This window comes from Macrotis lagotis, chromosome 5 (assembly GCF_037893015.1).
Source record: "Macrotis lagotis isolate mMagLag1 chromosome 5, bilby.v1.9.chrom.fasta, whole genome shotgun sequence".
Classification (NCBI taxonomy): domain Eukaryota; kingdom Metazoa; phylum Chordata; class Mammalia; order Peramelemorphia; family Peramelidae; genus Macrotis; species Macrotis lagotis.
Genome location: NC_133662.1, coordinates 66,292,401 through 66,309,029, shown reverse-complemented (window position 1 = coordinate 66,309,029; position 16,629 = coordinate 66,292,401). Strand labels below are relative to the sequence as shown.

General features: G+C 34.9%; 1 protein-coding gene across 2 annotated transcripts in view; it reads right to left on the bottom strand.

Annotated features, from left to right (window-relative positions):
* The window catches only part of MEI4 (meiotic double-stranded break formation protein 4), a 333,870-nt gene that overhangs the window by 110,703 nt on the left and 206,538 nt on the right, over positions 1-16,629 (bottom strand). For both annotated transcript variants that reach the window (XM_074237353.1, XM_074237354.1), the window contains exon 4: positions 5,185-5,316. In XM_074237353.1, coding sequence (XP_074093454.1) covers positions 5,185-5,316 — 132 coding nt within the window. The remainder of the gene's footprint in view (positions 1-5,184; positions 5,317-16,629) is intronic.

The following is a 16,629-nucleotide window of genomic DNA, read 5'->3' as shown; positions in this document are numbered from 1 at the left end:
GGCAGATTTTTTGGGGGGGGGAAGGGAATGTCTTTCAGTAGGTGAGCCACGGATTCCCTCAATTTCTATCTTATGCTGTTTCTAAGCAATTTTCCTGGAGAATTTCTTTAAAAATGAAGTCAAGACTCTTTTCCTGGTCATGACGTTCAAGTAGCCTAATAATTTTTAAATTATCTCTTCTGGACCTGTTTTTACAGGTCAGTTGATTTTCCAGTGAGATATTTCACATTTTCTTCTGAAGAGTTTTTCATTCTCTTACTTTTGTCTTGTTGTTTCTTGATTTCTTACAAAGTCATCAGCTTCCCTTGGATCTATTCAACATTTGTAGGAATAATTTTGTTCAGGGAATTATTTTCTTCAGTATTTTTTATATCTCCTTCACCAAGTGGCTGACTTGGTTTTCATGATTTTCCTGCATCATCTCATTTCTCTTACCAGTTTTTTGTCTACCTCCCTTACTTGATTCTCAAAGTCTTTTCTGAGCTCTTCAATAGCCTGACAAATTTCTATTTTTCTTAAGGACTTGGATACAGAAGCTATGACTTTGTGTTCTTCTGAGTATATGTTTCCATCCTTCATGGGACCAAAGTAATTAACTACAGTTAGATTCTTGTTTTTCTATTTACTCATTTCCCCAGTCTATAACCTAATTTTAATGTGCTTCCCAAGCTTCTGAGTGTTTTGGGAATAACCTCCAAGGACCTCAATTCCTTCAATGTCCCATGAAATTCTCTGACAACTCTCCTGGCTTATGCTCTGGTCTGAGGATGACCACAAGCATTCCTCTCTGCCCTGGTCCTGTGAGGTCCCTGCTCTGTGGTGGCAATTGGGGGCTCCAGACTGCAACTAGGATATGAATATGGACAAAGCAGCAGAGTCCTGTCGCAAAGATAGTGGAGAGACCTCAAAAGTCTTCTCCCACCCCCTTATACCATCCATGGGCTGAGTGCTCTGGAAGCAGCTGCTGGGTGCCTCCACGGGCCTGTTTCCATCCCCCAGAGTCAGTCTTCAATAAGGTCTGAGCTGCACTGGGCTCTGTACTCACTCTAGCAGAGGTTTCCCACTGGCCTTCCAAGTTGTCCTAGGTGATCCCTGGATTGGGAGGTCTGGAAACCACTCCCACTGCCATGAACCTTCATGCCCCCAGAGACCCAGGTGTCCCACGGGCTGTTCCTGTGAAGGCTGAAGTTTATTCTCACTGGTGTTATGCAGACCAGCTGCCCTGCAGCCCCTTCTGACCTGGAAGAACAGAGCCTTCAAGTGGATGTTCTAAGTTATCTTGGGTGGTAAAATTGTTTCACTCAGTCTTTCTCTGGATTCTACCACTCTAGAATATTAAGGTATTTAAAGTGTTCTAGGAGAGAGCTTCTGGGAACTTTTGCTTCTATGCAGCCATCTTGGTTATGCCCCCTGGCTAATCTATTTTTTCTTTTTTTAAGAATTTTTCTTTCCTTAAGTTTTCTTCCTCAATACTTCCAACACCTGGATCCAACAAATCCTTTCATTTTTATTTTGAAATGACTTGTGAATTTGACAATGGTTCTCACCCTCATTCTTAGATCATTCTAAAAAAATCCCAAATTGTTCTCTCTAATAGTTTTCTCTGTTCAGTCTGAGTAATAGGGCTAATTTGTCATCAGTTTTTTTTAAGTGTCTACCTTCTTACTGTCAATTATCTCAAGTAAAAACTTTTCCTTTCTTAAAAAAAAATTTCACAATACTATCTTATGTATAATACAAGCTTTTTGGCCATGATGTGAATATGAATCTTAAACAGAGTAGTCCAACATAATCACATAAGCCCTGTATTTGGAGATTCATTTTGTAAGGGTTATATAATCAAGGACAGATGTACAATACATTACACAACTTATTTATATTTGATGATACTTTTGTAAATCTTAGATTTGGCATGATGCTGGCTTTGTTCTATGTCCCTTTAACTGTCCAGGTTAAGACAAAGTAGAGTGGAGAAAGCATTGCTTACAGATAAGCTAGCATGTAGAGCAGATAGCAGAGCAGAGTACAATACAGAGGGCAATGGCCGATAGTGGATGGACAGAGGAAGAAGCACACTAGGAACTGGGACCTGATAAGCAAACTTGGGTCTATGCAGGTGCATTTATATGTGAACTTGACCCTACAGCTCCCACTACCAAGGCTGCACAATACAGTCTCCTCTTAATCAAAAACTTAGAAAAAAGCAATGAGGATGGGATTTATCTGAAACATCCTACCCTCCCCTCGATTAGATTTTTATTGGATTTATATTTGGCTCAAGTCAGTAGAATTTGTCATACATTACATTTTGATTTAACATACACCACTCCCTGGCTACATATAGTTAGGTCCAGTCAGTCAACTTCTCAGAGTTCCCAAGACAATCTTATTCCCATATTCTTTAATCTGCATTCATACTCCATCAGTTCTTTCTCTAGATGTGCATACATTTTTCCATTATTAGTTGTGTTTTTTTTTTCCTGGCAAGGAATGGGGCTAAGTGGTTTGTTCAAGATCACACAGCTAGGTAATTATTAAGTGTCTGAGGTCAGATTTGAACTCAGATCCTCTTGACTCCAGGGCCAGTGTTCTATCCAATGCACAACCTAGATGCCCCCCCCCCCTTTTTTTAGGTTTTTGCAAGGCAAACGGGGTTAAGTGGCTTGCCCAAGGCCACACAGCTAGGTAATTATTAAGTGTCTGAGACCAGATTTGAACCCCGGTACTCCTGACCCCAAGGCCAGTGCTTTATCCACTACGCCACCCCCCCATATTTTTGCTTTTATTTAGATATACTTCTGAATGTGGAAAAGGAAGTAATCTGTTCATGTTGTAAATCTGCAAAAATTAGGTGTAAACCTGAGTGTTTCATAATTCTGAAATGCTAAAAGAATAAGAGAAGGGCTTGACTACAGAAGTACTTGTAGAAATTCATTTGAAAACTGCATAGGAAAAGAATCTATTTTAAGGTTATGATTTATGCCAGTGGAGGGAATCAGGTGTCTAAATGTGCTACAAAGTGGCATAGTGGATACAATTGGAAGTACTAAAGTAGGAAAACATAATGTCAAATTCTGCTTAATCATTGAAGTTCACTAAAATTCAATTTCTTGACCTACAAAATGGGAATAATAATAACACCTACTTTAGATGATTACTGCAAAGATCAAACGAGAGAATATATGTAAAGTACTTTGCAAGTCTTGAAATGGTATATAAATGCTAGCATTTTTATTGGCATTAGCAGCAATAGTAGTAGTGTTAGTATAATGGATTACAGAAGTATATTTTTTTTTCCTTTCTACAGGTCACTCATCTAATTATTTTAGTTTGTTAGTCTACCTCTCCCACTATTCTCCTCTATCATTTGGTAAATTTTAAAAAATGAAAAAGAAAGCCCTAAATCCATAGCTGCAAAAATTGACCAAAAAACTGAAGGTAAATAACTTTCTGGAATCAATCAGCAAAATCTAAATGTTTTCATGGAAAATTCAAGTGTATTATTTTTCATTTCACAAGTGTCAGGTATGATTTATTTAGATTTCTATATTCATGCTTTTAATGTGGTAATGAAAATTACATGGATCAAAGTAAAAGTTAATATTGTTTCAATACATATCTTAATAGCTTACAGCTTCCTAGCACTTTGCAAATACAAAGTGCTTAACTCACACAGTATCTCATTTGATCCTTATAACAAGCATAGAAGTGAGTAGTAAATACATTATTATCCCCATTTTACAGGTAAGGAAACTGTAGAAGACAGAAGCTAAATGATTTCCCCCTGTGCACAGGGTTAAGAAGTAGCAATTCCACTTTTACACTTTAAATCTGATGCAAGCTAATTCGTTCATCCAGAGGCAAAGGAAGAAGGTATATAGAGGCTGCTTACAATGACTGATGAATTTTCAAGAGCTCAGCAGATGTTGGACAAAAAAAGAATACTTTTTTCAAGACTCATCTTATCTGTGTCAAGGGACCCTTTAACAGGACTTAACTTCTGCCTTTTATTTTTAGAGGTGCTTGAGGTCTACTAATTCTATATTGATGCATTCAGAAGAAGAGCTAACTCCTTGTGTCTATCTCATTATAAAAGTACCTATCCCCTCATACGTGCATCCAGGATAGAGCAAACAAAAGAGTTTCAGTTGTTTAGATATTATTTATTCCTTAAATCAAGTAAGGGTTACTACCCCAGAGGACTGGGATGAAGGACACATTTTATACCATTTCACAAAAATGTTTACAAAATTGACTGTAAACCATAAACTTGACCTAAACAAAATCAAGTGGTTTCTTCATTATACCAAACCTGTCTTCATAAACTGGGGAAAAATAATTGCCAGGTGTTTCTAGATTACATACCAGTAATTTTCAGGTGCTGGAATGCTGGCAGACATTGACTGTCAGACCCATTTGTCAGATATTGACAGTGTATTCTCAGCAGTAAAAAGCTTAACCCCTTAGTGTCCACTTAGTGCTCCTATAAGGTCACATCCTGCTAACTCCTAACACCTCTTTCTGGGGAATGGGAGCAGCTGGTGTTCAGTCCCTGCAATGGGAAGCAGAACAAATACTGTCATCCTAGAATATCACCTGCTGCTCCATCAAGTTATTTACATATTACTGCCTTAGATCTTTCTCAAGGTTTCTACCCCTTTGATAGGCTATTTTCTCAGTGCTTCCTCCACAGATCTCACCTCACAGATTCTTCCACCCTCAGGGTTGATTTTCCAGCCTACTAACAGAATCTCATTGCTTTAAATTCTTCCCACAGTTACAGCATAGCTTCAGTTTGAATTTAACAGCCCTAAAATGCTGTGTGAGGAAGTTGGGGGGAGATCAAAGCCACTGGTGAGAACTTCCAATTAGTTACTAATTTTGCTCCTTTAAACTCATCCTCTTAGTACAATATTATCTTGAACACCTGCCAGAAGGAAATTCTGGCCACCCAATACACTTACTCTACATATCTTAAATTTCATATTTTTGACTTTAATATTTGTCTTAGTCTGACTCTTTGAATGCCAACTTGTCTCTAAAAATGCCCTTCTCGCTCCCCCCAGAATTTTGGAAGGAAATTAACATGTAAAATTAATAGACCAGACAGGTGATTAATTTTTAGAACACAATTTAAAAAAATTGATAACTATAACTCAAGAGCGAAAATTTGAAAGTGAGTACCTGATGCATATTCCTCAACTGATCAATGGAGTTGTTCACTTCTGATAAAAGCAGAGATAAGACAGATTTTCTTAAATAACTGCATTTTCCCAGTACAACCAGACTATTAGAGATGTAATGCTGCACCTGAAACTAAATACAAAAATGAGTAAGTTTCAACTTTCCTTCAAATTAAGTTAAAGTATAATTGTTAGAGTCTAGTATTTGCCTAAGAACACTTTAAATGCTATTAGGACTACTTAAAATGTAACTTTGATATGGAGACACTTGTTAAAATTTAAGAAGCAATCTTATCTTCAGTGATCTCCTACACATGCTCCTATGACTTCCAGTGACTTTTTGTTGCTTATATGTCATCCCTATCAAGATATGTCCTCTTCTGGAAGTGGTTCCCTGCTTGAGTGTTAACCTTCTTTCTCCAAAAGATACTTATTCTTTTAATTCAACTGTCTTATTCAGTATTCGGGAGTCATGGAGCAGTGCTCTGATTCTATGTCAGATTAAAGTTTGAATGACTGACATACTGCTATCTTTCTTATCCCTGCTTCTATAGAATAAAGGTTTAATAATTCATTTTCAGTGAAACCAATTATTTTGGAGGAGGAAAGGTTTCCTAAAGCACCTAGCAAACTACTAATTTCACCAAGGTATATAGATAATCCTGGTTTCTGTTCTGGCTAATAATACAATATTCTTAAGAGAAACAATAAGACATCTCTTTTCTCTGTATTCTAACTTTTATTGATCTCATTTACTTCCCAAACTTTAATTATCAACCCCTTGCTGATACCTCTCAAATAGCCATCTACAGTCCTGATCTTTCTTGTCTAAGCTCCTGATCTACAACTCCTCATGTATGATGTCCCACTCTCCCAAATAAATATTTCACTGGAAATTCAAATAAACTATTTTAATAAAAAGCTTTTTTCTATTTTCTATTAAAATTCTAAAATTTTTCCTCTTCTGTCCCATCTTCTCCTTCCAACTTTATTTCTATGTTACTGTCCCCCAATATTAAACCCATTTGTTATATTTAATTCTTTCCTCTTGCTCATATCTCACAGACAATTATGAATAAGTCATGTTGAGCACTTCATAAATATCTCATTTTATCCTTATAACAATCCCAGGCGACGTTTGCTATTATGATTTACATTATATAGACAATGACACTGAGGCAGAGAGAGGTGAAATGACTTGACCAAGATCACACAGGCATAAGACAACTCTGATGTTCTTGAAGATTTACACAATGGAGCCCAGCATTGCCCGTAATTCAAGTTAGATGAGACAAGAAAAAGTAATGTTTCTGAAAGAGCCAAGATAAACATGGACTCATGCAAAGTTGTTGACTTGGTTTGTTAAGAGGGAGCAATTCAAGAGGAAGAAGACAGTTTTTCTGCTAAGCCAAATATCTGGGGCCCCTAGTAACTGCTACAAATAATATACACATACTAAATTAGCCTATTTTCTCACCCACCTCCTTTTCACCAGGCCTCCTGTGATCACTTGCCTCCTTATTCTTCACTTTTGGAATTTCTTTACCTCTCTATTACAATAAACTCTAATTCCTTCTAAGCACAATTCAAATGCTAGCTCTTAGGAAAGTCATTCTGACACTCTCACCCCAGACAAAAGTAGCTGACCTCTCTGATCTCACAAAGCACTTTCTTTAATATCTCTATAAAACATCCATGCTATTATATTGTCTATATATTGTGTGTGGGTTTGTGTACATGTATGTTAGTATCCAGTAACTATAAAGTCCGTTAAGGTAGGGGCTGTGTTTTTCAGATTTTGCATTTCCTCAGTGCCTAGCACTAGAAACAGTCATTACCTTTAAAAAATAACATAGAAATAGAGAATAATACGAGATGGTCTATACTTAAATACTACTAAATTGGATGGTACTGATGAATGCTTGGGTATAAACTTTTAAGTTTAAGAAAGTTATAATTGATATTTTAATTTTTAAATTTAGAATTTCAAGATGAATCTAGAAAAAAAGCAAAGCAAATACAATCGGGTACACTATCAAAAATCTGTGCACAAATAATTGTTCTTAATAAAAACACTAAAATAAACTTAAAGTTACAATGTAAACAAGTTATTACTGTGTAAAAATGAAAAAATCCTGTCACTAGTCTCTTGTGAGATAGCTGGATAAAATCTATATTTTCTATTTCTCCTGAGTATTAGATTTCAGATTTTAAAATGTACTTTTGTCCAATTTGTCTTTATAGCTAAAAGAAACACTTTCTCCCCACTATAAAATTCTAAGATTTATGTTTCTGGGAATATTTCATTCAAGTTTTGTGAGCCACTTTACTTTCTCTTCCTTAAAGATCCTGTTGTCTTGAAATAAATAGAAAAAAATCATTGGAATATTATGACACCCAGCAGGAATAGAAGTATTAAGAAAACAACCATTTATAGTTTGTAGGAGTGGGTCATTAGATGGTATAAATGATTTCATCCAATAAATTTCAGGAAATCAACCATTACAAATAAAATCCCATAGGTTCTCCAAAGTGATACAGTAGCTAAAATCTAATACAGTTAATATCCTGGCAAAGAAAAGTTCAGGACAACAAAGCTGTCCCCATGGTAGTCCACAGTAGTGGTGGTTTTTGGATTTTAACATTTAAGCAATATTTTTTAATTAATTGTGAAAACAGAAATGTTTCCTGTTTTAATAGCCTATATAATGGAAATACAGATTTTTAAGTACATGGCTATCACAAGGGCAGCTAGTTAGCACAGTGGATAGAATGCCGAGCCTGGAGACATTAAAACTTCTTTCCCTGAGTTCAAATCTGGCTTCAGACACTTATTAGCTGTGAGACTCTGGCTAAGATAGTTAGCCCTTTTTGCCTCGTTTCTTCATATGTAAAAAGAGCAGGAGAAGAAAATAACAAACCACTTCAGTATCTTTGCCAATAAAACTCCATGTGGGATCATGAAGAACTAGACACAATCGAAATGACTGAACAGAAAAAAAAAAAATCACAAGTGTATTTGAAGGTGGGGGCAGGGAATGCTACATGAAACAAAAGTTTTGTCAAATAAGATATTTGTGTACATAGTTATATATACTATGTCAAGGAATAGAATCTAACCCTGGACACCTAAATACTTCTGGTCTATTAGAGACTATTAAAGTTTTTACTCTTCGGCTACATCCAAAGATCTGTTTTCATTCATTTAACCCCTTTACCATGATATTGTCTTGCCACCATGCTACTTTTCAGAGACAGAGTCCTAGAAGTTGAAAGGGAGAAAAGAGACCATCTAGTTAAGGATCAATGATCTGAAACTAGAATATGAGGGCCAAAAAGGTTAAGAGAAATTTAATTTTAATCAAGGTGAAAGTATCAAAGGAGATTTGAGCTTATGACTTCTGACTGAGTCAGGGTCTTTTTTTTCCTTATCACGCTGAAATATATAAATGATGAAATAGATTATGTTACAACTTTCTTCACTTTTTCCAAACTAAATCTCTCAATAATATTGGAGAGAAAACACAACTAAATTTCTGAGTTAAAAAAAAACAAAGGTGCAACAGAGCACAACAGAATACCCCAAAAGACTAAGAACAAGAAGGAAGAAAGAAGTAAAGATGGGTCAACTCTGGCATCTATTTTCTTTATTGGATTGAGAATATTTCTATTTAACATGCTAATTCACTGAAAGAATCTGGTCAGGTATGTTTCATGCTTTATACTATTTGCATCAAATATTTAAAACTAGAAGGAATTTTGGAAGCCATCTAGTTGAAATCTTTCACTAAATAAGTTAATAAATAAAATAGCAACAATAGCAACATATATTTAACACCTAAAGACTTCCAAAGACTTTAAATGTATCATTTTACTTTTCATATTAGGAATCTGAGGCCAAAGAAATATAAAATGATTTGTTAATAGACAAACAGGAAAGCATTATAATTTATAATATAGTCATTCTTAGAAGATGATAGGGAAGTCATAGGAAGAGAGCAATCTATGATACCCTATGGGGGAGTGGAAGAAAGATCATAGTGTCTCTTAGAATTCCATCAATAAGTTATTAAATGTGATTTATACAGAATTATCTTAGACTTTTCCAGAAATCTGGAAGTTTCTACTAAGCAAAAAACAGATATTGAAAGAGTGAGGTTAAAACAATTTCTTTCCCAAAGTGTTTTTCAATCCCTTTTATGTTTGAGTAAATGGATCTCTGGTATGAATTCCAATGATCATGCCCTAAAGATGAAAGGGTTCAAGTGAAAGACTCAAAGGAAGCTGTGATTTATATCTGAGTTTATAAGTCAAACAGAAGAAAGAAGTAGTTAATAGCATTCTAAGAAAAGGTCAAAGGTCAGACATTAGCACAGTCATCCACCCTTCCTGCCAGAGCTGGCTAAGGGGAAATAGAAAGCTCCATCACAGTCATTAGATGAGAAATGCCTGACTGTCGGAGTGTTTTGTAAACCATTGTGGTGGGGGCTCATGAGCTAAAGACTAGATAAGATTCTGGGTATTGAAGCTGAAAACCTAGGGTGAAATTGGGTCGGAAAGTAGGGGCATAAGGGTTATAATAATTGCAAATAATATAGCTGTCCTTGGAGAGGTACAATCTTTTAAATATTTTCATCTGAGATCCTTTGAATATCTCCTACAATTTGTCATAACCCTTTTATCAATTCCCTACACATACATTTACATGCCAAGTAAGGTAAAAAAGAAATGCAATAATTAGTGTATTTTACTTTCTTTTTACCTCACCAACTAATTCACAAACCTCCAAGTTCTTTCCTAAACTATGTTCTTTCTGACAAAGGTTGTGGTATAACTTACAATAGAGAGGAATAGGTAGTGGTACATCAGAAAAAGTAGGTTTCAAAGTAAGGCAAGCTGAGATTAGAGAAATAATAGCCTAAGGAAGTACTGATAGGGAGAAAGTTGATAAGAAAGCATAGTGTAATAACTAAGAAAGAAATTGCTAGACAGTCACATAAATCCTACTTTTCAAGGAAGATTTTTAAAAGTTCAGAGAAAAAAACAAACATTTCTATGACTAGAACATCTGAAAAGGCATGGGGAAGTTAAAATAATTAAAATTGCAATAATATAACTGTGAATAATCAAAGTAAGGAAAAAAAGGCACAGAAAATCAAGGAAATTAGTATGGTTGAATAGACCAATTATTATTTAAGTGCACCAGATAAATGAAAGAAGCACATAATTGAAGATGAATACAATGCAGTGGCAATAACTTGGAAGAATGTCAGGAAATAAAAGTCAAAAAGGGAGAGTCAAGTACACATGTTCACTTTACTGCTTTTATGAATCTTGATTCTTAAAACTGTCAATATTCCCTAAACTTATAAAGAAAACAACCTCCTTAATGAGGTTGTTATAAAGTTATAAAGTCAAGTTACAAACTTATAAAGAAAACAACCTCATTAATACTCATCTGGTGTGATTGTCTAAATACTTCCATAAATTCTCTACAATGTATTCACTTAACACATTATAAACATTTTTTGGTTTCTGTTAAAAATATTGTAAAATTTTCTCCTTATTTCTTTTCCCTGCTCCATCCATAAGGTAGTAAGCAATATAGTTTAAGTTAAGACATATATAATATAGCAACTGGGCTATCCTGTTAACTTTTACTTTGCTACAGGACTCCACCACCTTCATTGTCTCTGATTATATTTCTTTTTAGGGAGTCCATTGATGGCTCATTCAATTTCTTTTTCCTAAAATAGGAGTATTTTATTTCCTCCTCTGTTAATCTGGGCAATTTATATTTTCATAAATATTCATTCACATCACTTAGATTGTAAGATTTATTAGCATAAGCTTGGGTAAAATATCTCATATCTCATTTTGTTAATTTCCTCATCATTAGTGGTGAATTTGCCCTTTTCATTTTTGATATTGGTAATTTAGTTTTCTTCTTTCTTTTTTGAAAACAAACTAAAAATGATTTATCTATTTTATTGACTTTTATAATAATAAACTATCTCTTAGCTTCATTTATTAGTACAATGGTTTTCTTACTATCAGTTTGATTAATCTCTTCTTTGAGCTTCAGAATATCTAATTTGGTGCTTTAAATTGTTATTTTTCTATCTTTTTAAATTGCATGTCCAATTCACTATTTGCTTTTTTTCTCTATTTTATTTATATAAGCATGTAGAGATATAAACTTTTGGTCAAGAACTACTTTGGGCACATCCTCAATTGTCTAATTATTGTCATTCTCTCTGATGAAATTGTTTCTTTGATTTTTGGTTAGATTTGCTCATTTTATAGAATTACATTATTTTGTTTCCAATTAATTTTTAACATATTTTTCCATGTACCTGCTATTGTATCAAGATTTGAAAGGGATGCATTTAATATTTTGCCTTTCTGCATTTGATTTTATGTGGTCTTTTTTGTGAAGATGGCATATGCACATATATATTATTCACATTATTAATTTCCATCTTGTTCATTTTTTTATTAGATTTGTCCAATTCTGAGAAAGTTTGAGATTCCACAGATGCAGTCTGTGTCTCCTTGTGATTCATTCAGTTTCTCCTTTAAGAATCTGAATGCTATACCATTTGGTGCATAACTTCATTGCCTATGGTGCCTGTAGTATCCTTCTTTCTGATGAGACCTGTTTTTGCTTTTGCTATGTCTGAGATCAGGATTGTTAACCGTGATTTTGAAGCATAATATATTTGACTCCAACCTTTTACCTTTATCATATGTGTATCTCTCTGCTTCAAATGTGTTTTTGATGTTTGTCCTTCATTTACAAAGAAGACCATCACAGGGAGGTGATACCATGACAAACACATGAATTGGATTTGAGTGAGGGGGATGCTGTGCTAAGTCAACAGTCTCTCTTTCTCTTCCAGGGTCATCTGGGTCCAGTGGCCAGATATGAACCAGGAAGACTGGAGATGACCCTGGATGTGATGTAATCAGTATTAAGTGATTTTCCCAAGGTCACATGCAAGTGTCTGAATTTAGATTCAAATTTCCATCCTCTTGAATTCACTGCTCTATCCACTGCACCACTTAACTGTCATAAATCTATTTCTAGTATACAACATATTGTAGGATTCTAGTTTTAAATACATCTTGTTTTCTGCTTCCATTTTATGGGAGAGTTCATCTCCCATTCACATTTACAGCTAAGATCACTAATTGTTTATTTCCCTCCATGCTATTTTCCCCATTATACTTTTATCTTTCCTTTCCTCCTAACCAATATTTTGTTCCCTTTCCCTTTTAACTTTTCTTTTAAATTTTAACTTTATACTTTATTTTTACTTTCACCTTCACCTTCCCTTTTATCAAACCCTTCTTTCCCTTTCTCCCCCTATTTTCCTGTAGGGTAAGATAGATAGATAGATAGATAGATAGATAGATAGACAGAGAGAGAGAGAGAGAGAGAGAGAGAGAGAGAGAGAGATTGATTAATGCAATTGAGAACATATGTTATTACATCTCTGGGCCAAACCCATCAAGAGTAGGATTTAGTCAGTGTTCTGCCTTTATTCTTTTCTTCTACTATAATAGTGTCTTTTCATCTGCTGTTATTTATCCACTAATGTCTAGCCTTCTCCTAGTATAGTCCTTCATTTTTATTCTTTTTAGCCAGGTCTTGTATGTATAACCCCTTTGTCAAAATAAATTCCTTTTATTTGTCCTGATAAAAGTACCATTGTCAAAGGTTGATTGATTGATTGCTTGATAAGCAGCATTGCCTCACAGTCACTAAGCACCCTCCCCTCTTCTGTCTCAGAAATACTAAAGAGTCTCTCAAGAGTCATAAATTCCATCAAATTATAACTGATTTATTCTGCCTCTTCTTTTCACTGACCCTTCATGGACACACCATACTAATGTACCAAAGCATCATGGAAAACCAAATCATTTCATGAACCTTATATTTCCCTCCATCCACACCCATGTACACTTTCTCCAATTATATTCAAAGCATCAACCAAAGCAAAATTATTTCATGATCTTTTCATTTCCAACCCCTCCAAATACACTCTCTCCCTTCATCTCTATAGTACTGCAATCATAGCCCTACAACCCTCCTCAATCAAAGTATCTGGGACACTCGCTAACTCTATCCCTGAAGCACTCCAATCATAGTTCTATAACCTTTCTTAACTAAGTATGGAATAAGGCAATCTTATTGCCTAATCTATTTATGTCCAATCCTTCTAAGAACATTCCCATCCTTAGTCCCTATTGTACTATAACTCTCCTAAACTAAAGCATCTAGTAATGTAAGGTTACTTTATGAATTAACTATGTATAGGACTCCTAAGTTTATTCCTTCTTTCTGTCTTTATAGAAAATTCCAACTCATAATAATCACCATTGCTTCACGATAAGTATATCCTCTAAGTACCATCCCTTCTATTAGATACAACCCTTTAACTATTCTAAGAGAAATACAATACTCAAGATTTGCAAATGTGATCTTCTCTTGTAGAGATGTATACTGTTTAATGTTCTTGGTGTGCATTTTTTCTCCTTTTCTGCTTACCTTTCTATGCATCTTGGTCTTGTACTTGAAGATCGAATTTTCTATTCTGTCTGGTCTATTTTTTCATTAAGTTTTGGGATTCCTCTATTTCACTGAAAAGCTTTATCTTTTACCCTGAAAGAATATGCTGAATGTTGCAGGGTAGTTAATTATTGCTCCCAATAGACAGCGTTTTTCTCTCTGAAATAACATTTCAGATACTTAGAGTCTTTAATGCTGAAGTTGATAAGCCCTGTTAAATTCTGATTGTGTTTCCACTGTATTTAAATTGCTTCTTTTTGACAAATTGAAATATTTTCTCCTTTAGTTGAGAATTCTGGAATTTGGCTAAGAAAATCCTTGGAGTTTATGAGACTCTTTCTAGAAGTGTTATCTTAATGAGGTAAGATAATAGGGTAGTTTTCTATAGTAATTTCTACATGATAGTATTCATATCTTTTTAGGATTTCAGGTAGATTAATAATTCATAAATTATCTCTACTGGATCTATTTTCCAGGTTAGTCATTTTTCCTAAGACATACATTAGATTTTCTAATTTTTTTTTCAATCTGTTGATTTTGTTTGACAAAATGTTAGTTTCTCATAGAGTCATTAGCTTCCATTTGTCCAATTCTAATTATTAGAGTTTTATTTTCTTCAGTTAATTTTTGTGTTTCCTTTTCTGATTGGCTAATTTTAATTTTGATGAGCTACTTTTCCTCTTCCAGTTGGCCATTTTTTACTTTTATTTATTTATTTGTTTGTTTATTTATTTATTTTTCACAGTGGGGTTAAGTGGCTTGCCCAAGGCCACACAGCTAGGTAATTATTATGTGTCTGAGGCTGGATTTGAACTTAGGTACTCCTGACTCCAGGGCTGGTGTTCTATCCACTGTGCCACCTAGTTGCCCCTTGATAAATTTTATTTTTAAAGGTATTATTTCTTTCAATCAATCTTTCATGATGATCATGTTTTTGTCCTTCAGTCTTAAAGAATCCCATTATATCAGGGAAGTTATGTTATGAGGAGCACATGAATTTGATGTGAATGAAGGAGGCTGTGCTAAGTCACGAACATCATTTTCTCCTTCAGTCATCTGAGTCCACTGTCCAGATACGAATCAGGAAGACTGGAGATGGCCTTGGATGTGAAGCAATCAGGGTTAAGTGACTTGCACAAGGTCACACAGCTAGTAATAGTTAACAGCCTGAGGGGGGATTCAAATTCCCATCCTCTTGACTCCAAGACCAGTGCTCTTACCATTCTCCTACATGACTTTCATTTCTTTTCTCCATTTTTCTTCTTCCTCTCTTCTTTGGATCTTAAAATTCTTTTTGAGTTCTTCCAAGATGTCTTTTTGAATTTGAAACGAATTCAAAGACCTCTGTGAGGCTTCACTGTGCATACTGTCACTGCTTTCCTTTACTGACATGGTATTTGTATCATCCCTATCAGAAATAGTAACTTTTTTGTTATGTTTTGCGTTTTTTTTTAACTTTTTTTTGCTGCTGTTTCTGAAGACTGAGCTCTGCTTCTGGGACAAAGGAGCCACAGTTCCAAGTTTTTTTTTGCCCTGGAGCCGGGGATCTGTCCCTGGCTTACCATTTGCCTAGGGAGTTGCCTATGTTTCTAGTGCTTTGTTACCTGTATTAAGGGAGCCCAACCCAGTTCTACCTGTTGCTCCATCATTCCTGGGGCTTGAATTTTGTCTTCTGAACTGGGGCTGAGACCCTCACTGCTCACCTGCTGCACTACCTGTGCTGAAGCTAAGAGCCTCCTGCTAACTTTCTCACCTACTCTGGGCTATATTCCATTTTATCCATGTGAGACAGACTTTTAACTGATGTTCCTCCATGCTATCTTGAGTTGAGAACATGTTTAACTTTGTCTTTGTTTTTTGTGGGTTCTATCACTGTTTAGAAGCTTCACTTAAAAGTTTTTTCAGGAAAAGCTCTGGAAATTTCCTAGCTTTGCATCATCATCTTGGTTCCCCTGAACAATTCAATGAAAAATTCTATCCATCCCCCAAAAAAGAACTAATGGAATCTGACAAGAGATTGAAGAATTCTTTTCCTTTACTTATTTTTCTTTTTTTTTAACAAGGGAGTGGGGGTTAAGTGACCTGCCCAAGGTCACACAGCTAGGTAATTATTATGAGTCCACTTACTGCCCCTTTTACTTATTTTTCATGGTATTTTTTTTCTTTGATTTTCTTGGTCTGCATTTTCTTTCACAACATGACTAACATAAAAATTTATTTTACATGACTGAATATTATAGCCTATATCAGATTGCTGGTCTTCTCAATGAGGGGAGATATTAGGGAAAGGGGAAGGTGGGAATTTATTTTAAAAGAATGTTAAAATCGTTTTACATGTAATTATGGGGGGAAAATCAATTAATTAAAAAGCTTTTGCCAAAAAAAATCAATGCACCCAATATTAGGAGGAAAACAAAGCAGGGCAAAGTGTTTTTACAGCAAGTTTCTTTGATAAAGACCTCATTTCTCAAATATATGGAGAAGTGAATCAAATTTATAAGAATAGCATTCACTCTCAACTGATGAATACTAAAAAAGTACAAACAGTAATTTTCTGAAGAAAAATCAAAGCTATCTTTAGTTATATGAAAAATATGCTCTAAATAACTACTGATTAGAAAAAATGCAAATTAAAACAACTCTGAAGTACCTTCTTACACCAATCAGATTGGTAATATAACAGGAAAGAAAAATGACAAATGTTGAAAGTGGTGTGGGAAAATTGGAAGATTAATGCAATATTAGTGCAGTTGTGAAGAGTGATCCAGTCCTTCTGGAGAATAATGTGGAACTGTGCCCAAAGGGTTATATAACTGTGCATACCCTTTGATCCAGCAATATGACTACTATCTCTATACCAAAGAGATTTTA